General features: G+C 19.3%; 1 protein-coding gene across 1 annotated transcript; it reads right to left on the bottom strand.

Annotated features, from left to right (window-relative positions):
- Window positions 1–14138: 14138 nt before the first annotated feature.
- T069G_11562 (glycosyl hydrolase family 88 domain-containing protein) lies at window positions 14139–15389 on the bottom strand (the record flags this gene model as incomplete). Its single annotated transcript, XM_056178767.1, has 1 exon — window positions 14139–15389. One exon carries the CDS (start codon window positions 15387–15389, stop codon window positions 14139–14141), a length of 1251 nt encoding a protein of 416 aa, XP_056023641.1.
- Between the last annotated feature and the right edge of the window lie 1008 nt (window positions 15390–16397).

Here is a 16397-nt window from a genome sequence, read left to right as displayed (position 1 = left end):
ATTAAGGGTTTTAAATATAATCCTAAGTTTTTTTAAAAGTTTTAGATTAAGTTTATTAAATTAAAGCTTTTAATAGGTTCTTAGGTATTATAGATTAGGTTATATCTTTTTTATTTAACTTAGTACTTAATTTAGTTATTTTCTTTTAAGTTCTTTTATATTACTAAGACTTTTTTAACTTTTTATTTTTCTTTATCTTTAATAATAATAATTTTATTTAAAATTAATTTTTCTATTATTTTATTAATTTATACTTTTTTTAAAAGTAATATATAAAATATAAGGTATTTTAGTTATATACCTTTAGGTATTTTTAGTTTATAGTTAATATTATTAATTTTCTTTAAAATTTTAAATAGGTTAATTTTTTTAAAATTAAGCTTATTATTTAGTTAGTTTATTTTAATATTTAGTATTTTATAGCCTTATATATATTAAAGTAGGTAGATTATATTCTTTTCCTAAAAGGTTAGTTCTTTAATTTTATCCTTATTTATATAATATTTTATATATTTTTAAATAAGTTTTAGCTATACTTTAAGTTCTTTATGTAAATTAACTATTAATTTTACTTAAAGTTATACTTTATTAACGTTAGGTCTTTTCTAAAGTAGCCTATATATTAAAGGAGTATATTTATATAAAGTATAGAATAGTATTAACTTAGTAAATTTAGACTTTATATTATTATAATATAGCTATATAAGGGGTAGTTTATTAACTTAATTATTTTACTATAGATTAACGAAATATCTTAGGTATTATTTAATAATTTAATTTATTTATTCCGTTTAATTATTTATTTTAGGATAATATATATTACTAAGTTTATAGTTTACTTTAAGTTTTACTATAAGTTTTTACTAAAATTTAAAAGTAAAAGTTTATTTTTTATTTAAGATAATTTCTTAAGGTAAGCTATAATTAGCTACTATTATTTTTATATATATATATACTAAATCCTCTGCTAAGTATAATTTATAATATAATAAAAAGTAAGCTTACTTTATAAAAATTTATTTACTACTACTAAGATATTATTATAGGTTGCTTTAGTAAAGGTTTTTTTAGAAAGTAATAGGTTTATAATATAATTAAAGGTAATTATTTTTTATAGTAGTTTTAGTATTAGTAAAGGTTATAGCTTTCTATAGGGTTTATGTTATTTATATTTAGCGTATTAATATTTATTATAGGTTAATATAACGTTAGTAGTAATCTTTTTTATCTTTTTAAATTAATATATTATAAGTATTTATTAATGTGTAGTTGTAATTCCTTAATATTTAAATAAGGGGTATTTGTAAATATATTTTATAACTTTTTTTTATAATTTAAGAGGTACTTAGTGTTTGTTTTTATTTATAGGATATTTATCTTATATTATAATCTAAAATAGAAACTAATATAGTTTTTAATTTTTTATATATTTTTTAATTTCTTTAAAGAGTTTATTATATTCTTCTACTTTAAAGATTATATTAAAGGATCTTTATTTATAGTTACTTTATATATTTTAATATAATATCATACTTTAATAATTAAGGATTTTTTAAAAGTAATTAATTTTTTTACTAAGTATATTAGCTTTTTTATTTTCTAATTTTTTATAGTATATTAATTTATAGTTAAATTTACTTAAAAATTTAAAGTATTTTAGTTATTATTTAAATAGTTTCTAGGTAAATATAAAGTAAGTAATATTTTAGTAGTTAATAAAGATTTTAATTTAAAACTTACTTTTTTTATAATACTAGCTTTATTATTTTAAATAGTTTTTAATTTTTAAAAATTCTTTATTATAAACTACGTAGTTAAGCTTAGCTTTATTAAGTTTCTGTAAGTAGAATATAATAGGATAAGGTTTTTCTTTATTATTTTATTAGTTAAGTACTCCTTTGATTATATATTTAAATATATTAGTTTTAATTTTTACTAATTTCTTAAAGTTATATATAGCTAAAATAGGTTCTAAAGTAATAGCTTATTTAATTACTTAGAATACTTATTTAGCTTCTTCTGTTTATTTAAACTTCTGATTTTTTTTTATTATATTAATTAAAGGTTAAGTAAAGACTAAGAAGTTTTAAATAAAGTATTAATAATAGTTAGTTAGTCTATAGAAACTTTATACTTCTTTAACTAACGTTAGTATTAGCTATTTATTAATTACAGTAACCTTTTTTAGGTTTATTTATATAGATTTAGGGGTAATAATATATTTTAAAAATTTTACTTTTTTAGTATAAAATTAATATTTCTTAGGGTTTATAAGGAGGTAATTATCTTATAGTACTTAGAGTACTAAGCATATATATTCCTTATATTCCTTCTCTATTTTAAAGTATATTAAGATATTATTTAAATAAATAATAATAAACTTATTTTAAAATTTTTAAAGAATATAATTAATCCTTTTTTAGAAAAATATAGGTATATTAGTTAGTCCTTAGGGTATTATTAGAAATTTATAGGATTCTCCTAGGGTACTAAAGGCTATTATTTATTTATATCCTTTTTTTATTTATATTAATTTATAAGTATTAGTAAAATCTAACTAAAAGTAGATTATAGCTTTTTATAGTTAATCTCTTACTTTAGATATTAGTAGTAAAGGGGTCTAATCCTTAATTATAATATTATTTAATTATTTATAATTAATAACTAAGCGTAGCTTTTTATTTTTCTTTAAAATAAAGATAATAGGATAGTATATTAAGAAGTTAGAGATTTTAATATATCCTTTTTCCTTTTATTTTTATATTTATTTATTAAAAGTATTAAGTTTTAACTAATTAAGGTTATATAATAGAAAGTACTTTAGTTACTTCCCTTCCTTTAGCTTAATTATATAATTTTATTTTATATATAGTAGTATTTATATACTTCCGTCTAAATTAGTTAAGGTTTTTTAAAATAAAGCCTTAAACTTTTAATATTATTTTAGAATATTAGCTATTAAATCTATAGGCTTTTTTATATTCTATTTATTTATAGGGGTTTTATTAAGGAGTAATAGTATTTATAATATTACTTCTAATACCTTAGGTATATCTCCTTATTTCTTATATTATTTAATTATTCTTTTTAATTATTATAAGGTATAATTCTTTTCCTAAGGTTCCTTTGTAAGTTCTAGGAATTAATTAAGTTTATATAAGTCTTATTTCCCTTTAGTAAACTATTTTAAATAATAAACTTCTGTAGCTTTTATTTATTTTTATTATTATTACATAGGGATTTCTCTAGGCTTAAGGAGTTAAGGTTTCTAACTCCCTCTGTCCTCTTTTTAATTTAGAGTTTTTTTATTATTTTACTAATAAATTAGGCCTTTGTTTTATTTTATTAAGGGTTTATATTAGTATAGCTATAGTATACTTAGGATAATATTTTATTTTAGGGTGTTAATAATATTATATATTACTAAGGTAGTTTAATTAAAGACTTTAAAATGTAGGTAATTAGTCTATCTCTTAATTTATTTATTATTATATTTAAACTATTTCCCTTTTTTATAAAGGAATTAGTATAGTTTTTTCTTTTATTTTTATAGTACTTATAAGTATATTATAGTTACGGCTGATATATAGTTCTTATTTACTCTAAAGTTTACTATAACTTTAAGTAGTTTTTTATTTTATATTATTATAAAAGTGATTTTCTTTTTAAAGTATTTCTTTTTTTTATTACTATTATATTTATATTCCTTTTTAAAAAATATAAATTCTTTATTAGTTTTATAATACCCTTTATCTAAAGACTGTTTTAGTTTTTTAAATATTAGTTTTTAATTTTACGTAGTATATATAATTTATAATATAAGTTTTTATAGTTATTTTATTCTACTACTCTATAGTAAAGTCTTATTTACCTAATATAAATATTATAAGTAATTCCATTATTTTATAGGTTATTGGGGGTTCTTTGGAATTTATAGTATTTTTAAAAAAGTTCTTTAGGTACTTCTATATAAGTCCTAAAGTTAAACCTAATTTAATATAGTTAGTTTATTAGTTATTATCCTTTAATTTATTTCTCTTCTAAAGCTTTATTATACTAAGCTTTTAGCTTATTATTCTTATGTTATATATAATCCTATTCTTAGTATTATTTATATTATTTAAAGGTATATACTCTAGTTTCTTTATTTTAATTATACTACTAAATAAGTTTTAGGGTTTAATAGATAGTATATTATTAGCTTAAGTAATTTTCTATTTTTTTATAGTTTCTATATTCATAGGGTACTATTAAGTAAGGCTTTAGTATTATAACTTATAATTCCCGAAATTTATAAGTGATTTTCTATCCGTTGTAGTATCCTTTATAATATAGTTCTATAATAGAGATTACTAAATTTCTTTATAGGAAGGTATTATATTCTACTTTTTATTTTAAGTAGTATATATATTAATAAGTAATATAGCTTATTTAGTAAATTTCGTAATAACTGTTGTTTATAAGATTAACCTATAGGTAGTTTTAAGGTAGTTATTAATAGTCTCCCCTAAGATCCTATATTTTATCTACGTTTAAGCTTATAATAATTTATTAACTATTGTTATATAATTACTATTATATAAGTCTATCCTAAAGTTTTTAATATATAAGGGTTTTAATATTTTATTTTAAGTTATAAATATTAATTTATTACTAAAACTAAATAAGTTTATTAATTTTTTTAAATTTACTTCCTATAAAGTTAACAATATTACTAATTTATTATCTAAACTAGGGTAGTTTATAAGTTTACTAGTTTTTATTTATAAAAGTCTTAACTAGGTTAATTATAGGTAAGGTTATAAATTCCTTTTCTTTAGTATTATCCTTTTACTAAGGGTAATTATTATTTTTTTATTATAATAAATTAAGGGATTGTTTTTCTTTATCTAGGATATAGACTTTTTTTTTTAGTTTTAGGATTTTATTTTTATATTTTTTTTTAGGTACTCGGCAATTTTATACTATATAGCTAAACTTACTATAATTATAGTACTTAAACTTTTTCTTATGCTATAGAATATTTAAATCTATTTTTCTAAGTTTTCTACTATTATCTTTAGTAATCTTATTATAACGTTTTTTACTTTAATTTACCTAGTGGCTAAAGGTATAACTTCTATAGTTTTTCTATCCTTTTTCTATATAAAGTTTAAACAGTAGGTTATCTTAATTTATAGCTTTTTATTAAAATTCTATTAAGGAAATAGCTTTTTATTAATATTCATTAACTTTTTCCTTTACTTTATACTTAAGACTATTATAAAATATTTTCTTTAGTAGCTTAGAATTTTATTTAAGTTATAAAGCTATTTCGTTAAACTTAATTACATAGGTAGTATACTTCTTAGTTTATTTAAGGTTAATGAATTTATTTTCTAAGGTTTATTATTCTCCTATATTAAGGAATATTTTAATTAATTTTTATTTAAAGTAGCAGATGCTTAAGTATATTTAAATAATAGTAGTAGATTTTTTATTAATTAAGCTATTATTTTTATAGTCTTCCTAAAATAATTAAAACTAATTCTTAGTAACTTCTTTAAAGTATATAGTAGTAAAAGTAACTTTAGTTTTTTTTTTATAAAGGTTTATAAAAAGTTATAAATATAATAATAAAGTTTAGTAATAAATAGGTAAAATTTTTTAGAACTTTTGTTAAAGGGTCTAGGGTATTTAAGCTTTATAATATCCCTGTCTTTTTTTTTAAAGCTATTAAACTTTTTTTTTTTATTATTTAAAATACTAAGGAGTTATTTATTAGTATAAAATATATTTTAGAGATATTTTTTTAGAGTATCCCTTTTAAATTTATTTTACTTAGGTTTATTAATAAAAGTAAGGTTTTTATTAATATTTTTAAGTTAAATAGATTTAGGAATAGGAGTAGGGTTAGTAGTTAAGGTAACTCCTTTTATATTAGCATTTATTTCTTCGGCTATAATAGTTTGTTACTTAAAGGAACTTAGTATTTTTTTAAATAAAAGTTATTAATGTATAACGTCTTAACTTAATACTAAAGAGTATAGGGTAAGTTCCTAAGGTAATAAGCTAAGGTTAATTAGTTTATATTAGTAAAAAGGATAAAAAGTAACTTTAAGTAAGTATAATTATAAAGTAAGTAAGATATAATAAAGATTTAGTTTATATTTAATCTTAATGCTTTATTAACGACTGTTTATTTAAGTTATTTAAAGAGCGTAGAGAATAAAATCTTATATATTTAGTTATTCCTAGTAGCTTACTTTTAGGATCGTAAGCCTTAAATAGGATTATTTTATTAATAGTAATCCCTTTAAAGTAGCTTACGGTCTTATTATTACTCCTACGGTAATTAATCGCCTAGATCTAATATTCTTCCGGAGTATATTCTTAATGTACCTTTCTGACCTTGGATCAGGCTGTAATAGATAGTAATAAAAAGTTTATATTTATTCTAAAACCTAAGGAAAACTAAATTATTAATATTATATAACCTTTAGTAAAGTATAAGTTATTATACTTTTTAATATATTATAATAATAAATACTAAACTTACTTTAGTAATAAATAAAAATTAAAATAATATTTTAAAGGATTAAAAAATACCTTAAATATATTTAAGGAAATTACTTAAGAAAAAATAATAGAAATTAAATAATAATATACTAAATTTATAAAACTTAAGAAATAAATAGAAAAATATAAAAAATAAAGTAATTTATATAATACCTTTAGTACTTTTTTAAAAGCTTATTAAATACTTAATAAAATTCCTATTATAGTAATATATTATTTATAAAATAATAAAGCTATATAATAAAAAGACTTTAGTTATGTTAAATAACTTATATAATAAAACCTTAATTAATAAGCTTTAACCTCCTTATATAACTATAATACTATAATATAAGATTATAATATAAAATATACTAACTTTAATATTAGTAAACTATATTTAAATTATAAATTATAAAAACCTTAGGAACTTAAATACCTCTATAAGTAAAAACCTTTAAATAAAAAAAATAATAAAAGTAAAAATAAAATAACTTATAATAAAAGCAGAAGAATTTATAAATAAAGTTTTTATAAAAATAATAAAAAATACTAACGTTAAATTAATACTTTTTTTAATATATACCCTTTTATAAAATATAAAAATTAAAAACTACTTTTTTTTAATTTAATTAAATAATTAATACTATTTTTAAATAAGCTATATAAAACCTATAGATTTTATAAACTTTATAATAACTAATATTATATATATAACTTTAAAAATAAATTTAATAACCTTTTAAATATTATATTATTAAAAAGCTTTATATTATAAAATCTTTAGGAATAATAAAAAAGAATTCTTAGAATTAATATAATTTATACTTATAATAAAATCTAAGTAGTAAAGAAGAAGTTTTAATAATACTTTAATAATAAAAATACTTTATATTTTAAACTTAAATTATAAAAATTAACCTTTTACTATATAAATAATATTTAGTTTATAAACTAATATAATAAAGTTAATATTATAAATTATAAGCTTTTATTATATAAATAATATATTATAATTAAACTTTAAGAATAATATAAGAATTATAAACCTATAGAATATAAATAAGAAAAATTTACCTTTTATAATAAAAATAGTTATATAAAATATTAATTTTAATATTATATACTTATTTATATTATAAAAAACCTAATTAAATAAAGCTTTAACTTTAAAAAATATACTAGTAAATATAATATTAATATTAAAATATTAAAAATTAATTAAAATTTTTTTTAAAAATATTATAAGCTTATTAATAAATATATCCTAAGATTTAAATATATTTAGTATAAATACTATAATATTTAAATTTCTAAATTAAATTAAATTACTTTAAAACTAAATAATATTAAAATTAACCTTAATAATAAAAAATAAAATAATAATAACCTTTAAAATAATAATAATTACTATAATAATATTAATAATATAACCTATTATAATTTAAATATTATTTTAGGAAGAAAAAAACTATAAAAATTCTTAATACTAGGATTTTTAAATAAAAAACTTATTATTATTTATATAAACTCTAAAGTTATAATAAACTATATTATACCTTAATTAGTAAATTATTTATAGTTAATTAATTATAAAAAAGAAAAACTATATATTTTTATAAATATTAAAAAATAACTATTTATTTATAATAAAGAAATTATTAACTAAAAAATTAATTATTTTAAAATTTAGTTTAGTAAAATTAAAAATATATTTAAATTTAATATTATAAATATTATAAAATATAATATATTTTTAAAATATAATTAACTAAAATTATATAACTTTAATATTAATTAAAAGGAAGGTTATATAAAATAGTAACCTTATACTTAATTAATTAATATATTAGCGAAACTATAATTAAATTAAAAGGATTAATAAAATACTATAATATCCTTAATAATAGAATTAATAATCTTTATATTATATAAAAAAATAAAAAAATATATAAAAAATAGAAAAATTATAAAGTAAGTATAATTTATAAAATTAAAAAAGTTTTTAAAAATTATTAAATATATTAAAAAACTAAAGAAAAAATAACTTAGATTTTTTAACTTAATTATATAAAAAGTTAAAAAACTATACTACTAAGATTAAATACTAAAATATTTAAAAAATATATTAATAAACTTTTAGTATATATTAATTTTTAATAAAAAACTAAATACTAAACTATTAAAATATAATTAATAAAATTATAAAATTAAACTTATAAATAATAAAGTATTAATATTTAATAAAATTTATAACTTAAGTATTACTAAACTTAAAATATTTAATAAATAAATTAAAGATTAATCAAAGAAAAGCTATATTAAACTTTTTAAATCCTTAGTAAAATACTTAATTATATTTATACTTAAAAAAATAATAAACTTTAACTTATTATAAATTATTAATAATTAAATATAATAACTAAGAAAAATATTATATTACTACCTTTAATTTTAGAAATTAAAAATTAATTTATAAAAGCTAAGATTTTTATTTTATTAAACTTTAAAAAAGTATATAACTTTATTTATATTAAAAAAAGTAATAAATAAAAAACTATCTTTTATATAAAATATAAACTTTATAAATATTAAGTAATACTTTTTAAATTAATAAATACTTTAGTATTTTTTTAAAAAATAATTAATTATATATTATAAAATTATATAAATTATTTTATTATTATATATTTTAATAATATTTTTATTTACTTTAAAAACTTAGAAAAATATAAAAAATATATTAAAAAGGTATTATAAATACTTTAAAATAATAAATTTTTAATAAAACCTAAGAAATATAACTTTTATATATAAAAGGTTATATTTTTAAAATATATTATTACCTTAGGAAAAATTTAAATAAACCTAAAGAAACTTAAAGTAATTAATAATTAAGAACTACTTAAAAACGTTAAGTAAATATAAAGCTTTTTATAATTTATTAATTATTATTAATACTTTATTAAAGACTTTTTAAAAATTATTATATTATTTATAAATTTAATTAAAAAAAATATTAAATTTAAACTTATATAAAATACTTTAATAATTTTTAATTATTTTAAATAAGCTTTTATAAATATATTAGTATTTATAATATTTAATTTAAATAAGCTTATTATAATTAAAACTAATATTTTAAATTTTATAATTAATAAAGTTCTTAATTAACTTAATAATAATAATAAAAAAAAACTTAAATTTATAATTTATTTTTTTAAAAAACTATATAAACTAAAACTTAAATACTTTATTTATAATAAAGAATTTTTAATTATATATTAAGTATTTAATAAATAATATTAAAAATATTATTATAAAAAAAGTTAATTTTTAATAATAATCTTTATAAATTATTAAAATATTACTTACTTTATAATAATATAAAAACTATTTTATAAATAAATTAAGTATTATAAGTAACTTTTTAAATTTAAGTTTATTATTAAATACTATAGTAAATTAAATAATAAATAAGTTAATATATTTAGTAAATACTTAAACTATTTTTAAAAAATACTAAAAGTTAAGGCTTAAATATTAAAAAAAAACTAATATAATAACTTAGTAATTTAATTAATTAATATTATATATTAAATTAAGATAAATAATTTAATTATTAATAATATAAAAAAATATATAAAAAACTAAGAAAATAAATAATACTTAAAAAGTATTTTTATAAATATTAAATACCTTATACTAAATAAACTTATTTAAGTATTAAAAAATTTATAAAATAAAATAGTAAAATTAATTTATATATATAAACTTAATAAATATTATAAAATTAAAAAAACTATATAATAAATTAAATAATACTTTAAATTTAATAATATTAAAATATAAATATAAAAAGTTATATTAAAATATATAATATATAAATAAATAAAAAGCTTTAAATATAAACTATATAAATAATTATAATTATTACTTATACTATAATAACTATAGAAATTAATTTTATTTAACTTAATTACTAAGTTACTTTTTTTAAAAAAACTAATTATAAAAGTATTTTATAATAATATTTTTATAATAATTAATAAATTTATAAAAATAACTTACTTTATATTATTTAAGGAAGTTAGTAATATAAAAAAATTAACTTATATAATAATAAAATATATTATAAGTAATTATAAACTATTAAAAAATATAATCTTTAATAAAAAAAATATATTTATATTTAAATTTTAAAAAATACTTATAGTTAAATTAAAAATAAATTATAAAGTTAATATAGTTTACTATTTATAAATAAATAAATAAATAAAAAAAATTAATTAAATAATTAAAACTTATTTATATTATTATATTAACTTTAAATAAAATAACTAAATAAAGTTACTTTTTATTATATAATTTATATATAATAATATAAAGTTAAAATTAATAAAAAAATTATTATTTTTCTTAAACTATAGATTTAAACCTAAAGCTTATTATTTACTAAAGTAAAGGGAAAATATTAAAAAAGCTATAATTAAAGTAAAAGATATAATTAAATTATATAATAAACTATAATAATAACTTAAATTTATTTAATAAAGAATAATTAAATATATAAATAAATATAAGATTAAAAAATTAACTTTATAAAAAGGGAATATAATTTAACTTTATTAATATATATAAGGAAATAAATAAGTAAATATTAAAATAAATAAGCTAAGTAATAAACTTAACTTTAAGAAACTTAAACTTTATAAAATTTTAAGAAAAATTAAAAATATAAATTATAAACTTAAACTTTTAAAATAATAAAAAAAATAAAGAAAATATATATATTTAATTTTTTATATTTTTTTATTAAAAAAAGTATAAATTAATAAAAAAACTAAAAAATTTATTTAAGATAAAATTATTATTAAAGGGAAAAAAAAGAAATATAAAGTAAAAGATATTAATATAATAAAAATAAAAGAAAATAATAAATAATATTATAAAATATAATAAAAAAAAAATATAGGAATTCATTAAGTATTTTAAAAACTTAATAATACTAATAGAAAAACTTTATTAAAGCCTAAGGATTACACTAGCTTAAGATTTATTATTAATATTTTTAAATAATTTTTTAATTTTAAAAAAATAAAAATAACCTTAAAAAAACTTTTTACTAATTATATTATAATAGCTTAATAAATAACTTTTACCTCCTTATACTTAACTTTATTTAACTCCTTTAAATTATTAATACTTTATGTAATAGTATATATTATTTTTTAATATTATTACTTTTTTTCTTTATAAAAGCGCTTAACCTTTATATTAACTAAATAAAAATACTTAAGCTTTTACTTATACTTTTCTTTAACTACCTTAATTTCTATTTTTAACTTAATATATTAAGTAGCTACTTTATAAAATTATATAAAAAAAAAGCTATTTAGTATTATAAAAGGACTTTTAATTAATAATATAAGCTAAATAATAAAAAAACTTACTTTTTAAAAAAAATACTTTATACCTAAAGATTTATAAGTAAAATATTTATTTATTTTAATTAAGTAAAATAAAATAAATAAGTAAAGATTACTATATTATATATGTTTATTAATCTTTAGCCCCTAGGATTTAGTAAATATTATAATAGTAGTTATTTAGAAATTATAAATAAAAAAAAATAAAAATAAGGATTTATAAAGTAAGAAAAAAGTAAGTTATTTATACTAAATTAAGTAAGGTCTTAAGGATAAAATTAATAAAAAAGGGGATATTATATTATAACTTAATTCTTAAAGTTATAATAATAGGCTAATAGGTTAGCTAAAATTAAATTAATTATTAGCTAATAGATTAATAATAATATACTTACCTAACTTTTTTAATAAGCTATATAAATAATATTTTATTTAACTTATTAAATAAGCTTTATAAACTTAAAATTAACTAAGTATAAAAGTTTACTTTATATTACTTATTAAAAAACTTAAATAGCTAGTTATTATTAATATAATAGTATTTAAATTAAATATTTAAATATTTTATTTTATAATTAGTAATAAATTTACTTATTTACTAACTTAACTACTTTACTAATATAAACTATAGAACTATTCTAAGGTTTATCCTTTAGGAATAGCTAATTTATAGTACCTATAGGACCTAGTTTATTATAATAATTTAATAATAATAAATAAAATATTAAAGCTAACCTTTACTTTATTTTAAAAAACTTATATAAAGTTATACTAAATTATTTAAAAACTATTTTTATAAATAATTATTAAAATAGCTTAGGTTTTAAATTATAAAAATATATTAAAAAATAAAAAAATTAATTATTTAATAAAAAAAAATTTAAAACTTTTTTATTACTTAAAAAACTATTTTACTATTACTTTTATTAAAAAGTAAATAAAAAAAAAATATAAAAAAATCTAAAATATTAATTAAAAAAGTAATTACTTAAAGTTTTATAAAATAAGTAAATAAAGCCTTTATAAAACTTTTTTTATATTTTTTAAATTATATTTTTTATATTTAATTTTATATAAATTATTAACTAAAAAGTTTAAATATAAAAACTTTATAAAATATTATAAAAAATTTAAATATAATATTAAACTTATATATAAATATAATAAATTAAAAATATAAAAATACTTTATAAAATATTATATAATAGCTTTTTTTTTCTTTAATATATTAAAAAAAAAAGTATACTTTAAAATTACTTATATTTAATATTTTTTTAATAATAAAAATATAAGGATTTTTAAAAATTAGTAAAGGATATAAGCTTATATACTCTCCCTTTTTATAAAAATAAATATATAAAATAAATTAATACTTTTTTATTTTTTTTATTATACTAAAATATAGTAAATACTTAATTTAAACTTAGCAGCTTCTACTATCTTAGTACTTAAATAAGGACTTATATAATTAGCTTACTTAGTAGACGTTAATAATAAAATAAATAAATAAATAAATAAATAAACTAATACTACAGTATTCTCCGAGCTGGCTATTATATGCTCCGACAGATCTGATCGAGTGCTTAGTGTTGAAGATTTTCGAAACATTTGGACAGTCACACCTCTTATCGCCCCTCACTCTCGCGGCATGGGGATTGTTTCTCAAGCACTCACCGTCTGTACCGGTTGGCCGGTAAAACCATTGAATCCACCGAGAGATTTCAACTTGACAAGACAAAAGTCTCTTCCTCCAGTGATGCTAGTCAATTCGTTCTACGATGAAGCTACAGTTTCGCCTTGGGGCCTTGGTATGCGGGCAAATATGCCCACCGCATTCAGTATCTACAGAAACGGTAGCGGCCACACAAGCTTCTCGCTCCAGGGTGACACAGCTGGTGCCATTACTGCTTTCCTGGCAAATGGATCTATTCCGAAAGACGGTACTATATATCAATCTTAGTATTGGTATATTGGTACGGTGGTACTATCGGTAGTTGATTGGTCAGCTACTGAGTCTCAATCTGCTTCTTCGAAGCATAATTTGTCAAACAATACGCAGTCCAGAAGGCATAGAGTAAGAGTCAAGATCGAGACACTTGCAGCTTGGGATTATCTTAATACTTTCACTTTATTTGTTGATAGCCATTAGTAGATAAACTTGATCTATTGTGTCTAGTTCAGTTCTATGTCGAGCAACCTATTCCCAGCTTCTAACAAATAATAATCAGCATATACCAGCCCTGTTTGAGAAGATTGTTCAATCGCGTCTTTATTGTTGTTAACAGTAGCGTCTCTGAGAACTGTATCGCTGCCGTCGGGGGCTAACGTTTGTGACAAACAATATATCATCATTTGCGTTACCCATGGTAGATAGCGGCTGTCACCGGTCAGCTGATATAACAGTAGCATTCCTGAACACGCAATGGCCGCGGCCGATGTGTCTAGAATGATCGGAGATCGTGGCGCATCGAAGTCCCAGACCACAGCACCGTGGGTGTTTCCAATGCGGTCACAAAAGTATCTGGTGCAGTTATTTGCTGCATCTAAGAACTTCCTGTCCTTTGTGTACTTGTAGACGGTTGCATAACCGTACAACGCCCAAGCCTGACCTCGACTCCAGCAGCTACTATCATCGTAGCCCTGGATTGTGTACCGACCCTTTACCTCTCCCGTCTCCGGGTTATAATTGACAAGATGGTAAGTGGAGCTGTCTTCACGTAAGTGATTTTGTAGCGTTGTATGAGCATGAGCGGTCGCGATTCTCCGAAACTTTTCATCTCCCGTCAATTCTGAGCAAATGTATAAAAGATCAAGATTCATCATGTTGTCAATTATAACCAGGAAATCCTTGTTTTTGTTCTCGAAATTGAATCGCTTGGTATGACATGTGTCCCATGAGCGCAAGCACTGCACTTTTTCGCTCCATCTCGAGGCAAGCGAAGCGCCAGCATTGATGATAATCTCTTTGCTAGCAGCATTATTGAAGTGTTTGTAATGCCGATAGAATGCAGGAAGAATCATGAAACCAAGATCGTGCGTTTCCTGATTATATTGCTCCTGTTCCATGCCTCTTTGCCACTTCAGTGCCTGTGCAAGGATCTCGTCCGATGAGAATGAAAGATTGACACGTAATGAGCGCTCGAAAAGGAGCCAAAGGGATCCGGGGAAGAACCCAGAAGTCCACCAATGAGATGGTTCGTAACGATAGAGAAACTGAGTGCTATCTGTCCGATGTGGGAAGTAGCCGTTGGTGGGTGGTGGACGCAATGCGACTCGCATAATTTTTGCGGCGGCGATGTGGTTGAGGACATCGCTACAGAGCTGCTGCAAGCTTGCCTGACGGCTCGTAGGGAAGTGGTGGTCAGTCACGATCCCCTTTTCAGGTGGTGCCAATTGACTAAGAATGGTGATATTTTCGAGCATGTTGAGAGCAGTAACTTCTAGAAAAACATGAAGTGGACTTTAAAATGCAAGTGAATCAAATAATTGAAATATTCCATGCATAGAAGAACGGTATCTCCTCACCATAGGTGTGCTCGGCGTGAAATTATAGGTTAGCTAATGTCCTCACTGCTCTCAGCCTCCGACCTTCCTTGAACTAGTAATAACTAGAACCGGACGCGGCCCGGAAATTTCGCCGGTGCAGTGCGATGGTGCTACTACACAGGGAGCGGCGCGACAATATGCCCGTTGGCGGTAACTGACTCTAGGCGAAGGGTTAGTCAAAGTTGTAGCCAGGAAGTCTTCAGGGTTAACGGTAGACTAGTTCATCGGATCATAGGTCATCACAGAACAAGGTCCATTTCTCAAGTGGCGGACGTTGTCCGTAGTTTCTTTCTGGGATAATCACGGCAACCGCCATGTACAAGGCTCAGCCGCCGACACAACATCATTTGTGTTTCTCTTAATAGCCACTCTTTAATCTACTATTTGACGCGAGGTGACAAGTATTCGCTACTGCTATGAGAATGCAACGAAGCGGCCCTCGCTTAATAATTTAACTGCTACTCAACAGGAAGACAGCTATGAGTAAAGAATGCCGTAAAAAAACTGCGAATCTTGCGGAATTTCTGTCGACAATTAGTCCCCTTGCCGTGGCTATCAGCTGTTGAATGTCAGACCTTTGCATATTGGTGGACAACGTCAAGATGGGCTATAATTAAACACACTTCAGCCATTGTTAATAAATGGATCCCACATTAAGCAGTTATTGGTTGTAGATGTGTAGTAGCTGTTGGCTTATGAGAAGTTCAAACGCTTCGGAGCTCACCCCGCTGGATGGTAGGGTAAGAAACTCCTAGAATGTGATGCAAATTTCCTCACATTGACACAGAGAGAAATTTAAACAGATGAAGGCAATCTGCTGCCTGATATCTGGAACGACTGGGCTTGGAATGCCTGCGAAAATTGCTGATTGCAAGTCATCGAGCA

Source organism: Trichoderma breve (assembly GCF_028502605.1).
Source record: "Trichoderma breve strain T069 chromosome 7 map unlocalized scaffold00008, whole genome shotgun sequence".
Classification (NCBI taxonomy): domain Eukaryota; kingdom Fungi; phylum Ascomycota; class Sordariomycetes; order Hypocreales; family Hypocreaceae; genus Trichoderma; species Trichoderma breve.
Note: the sequence above shows the minus strand (reverse complement) of the source record. Positions and strands in the feature narration are given on the sequence as shown.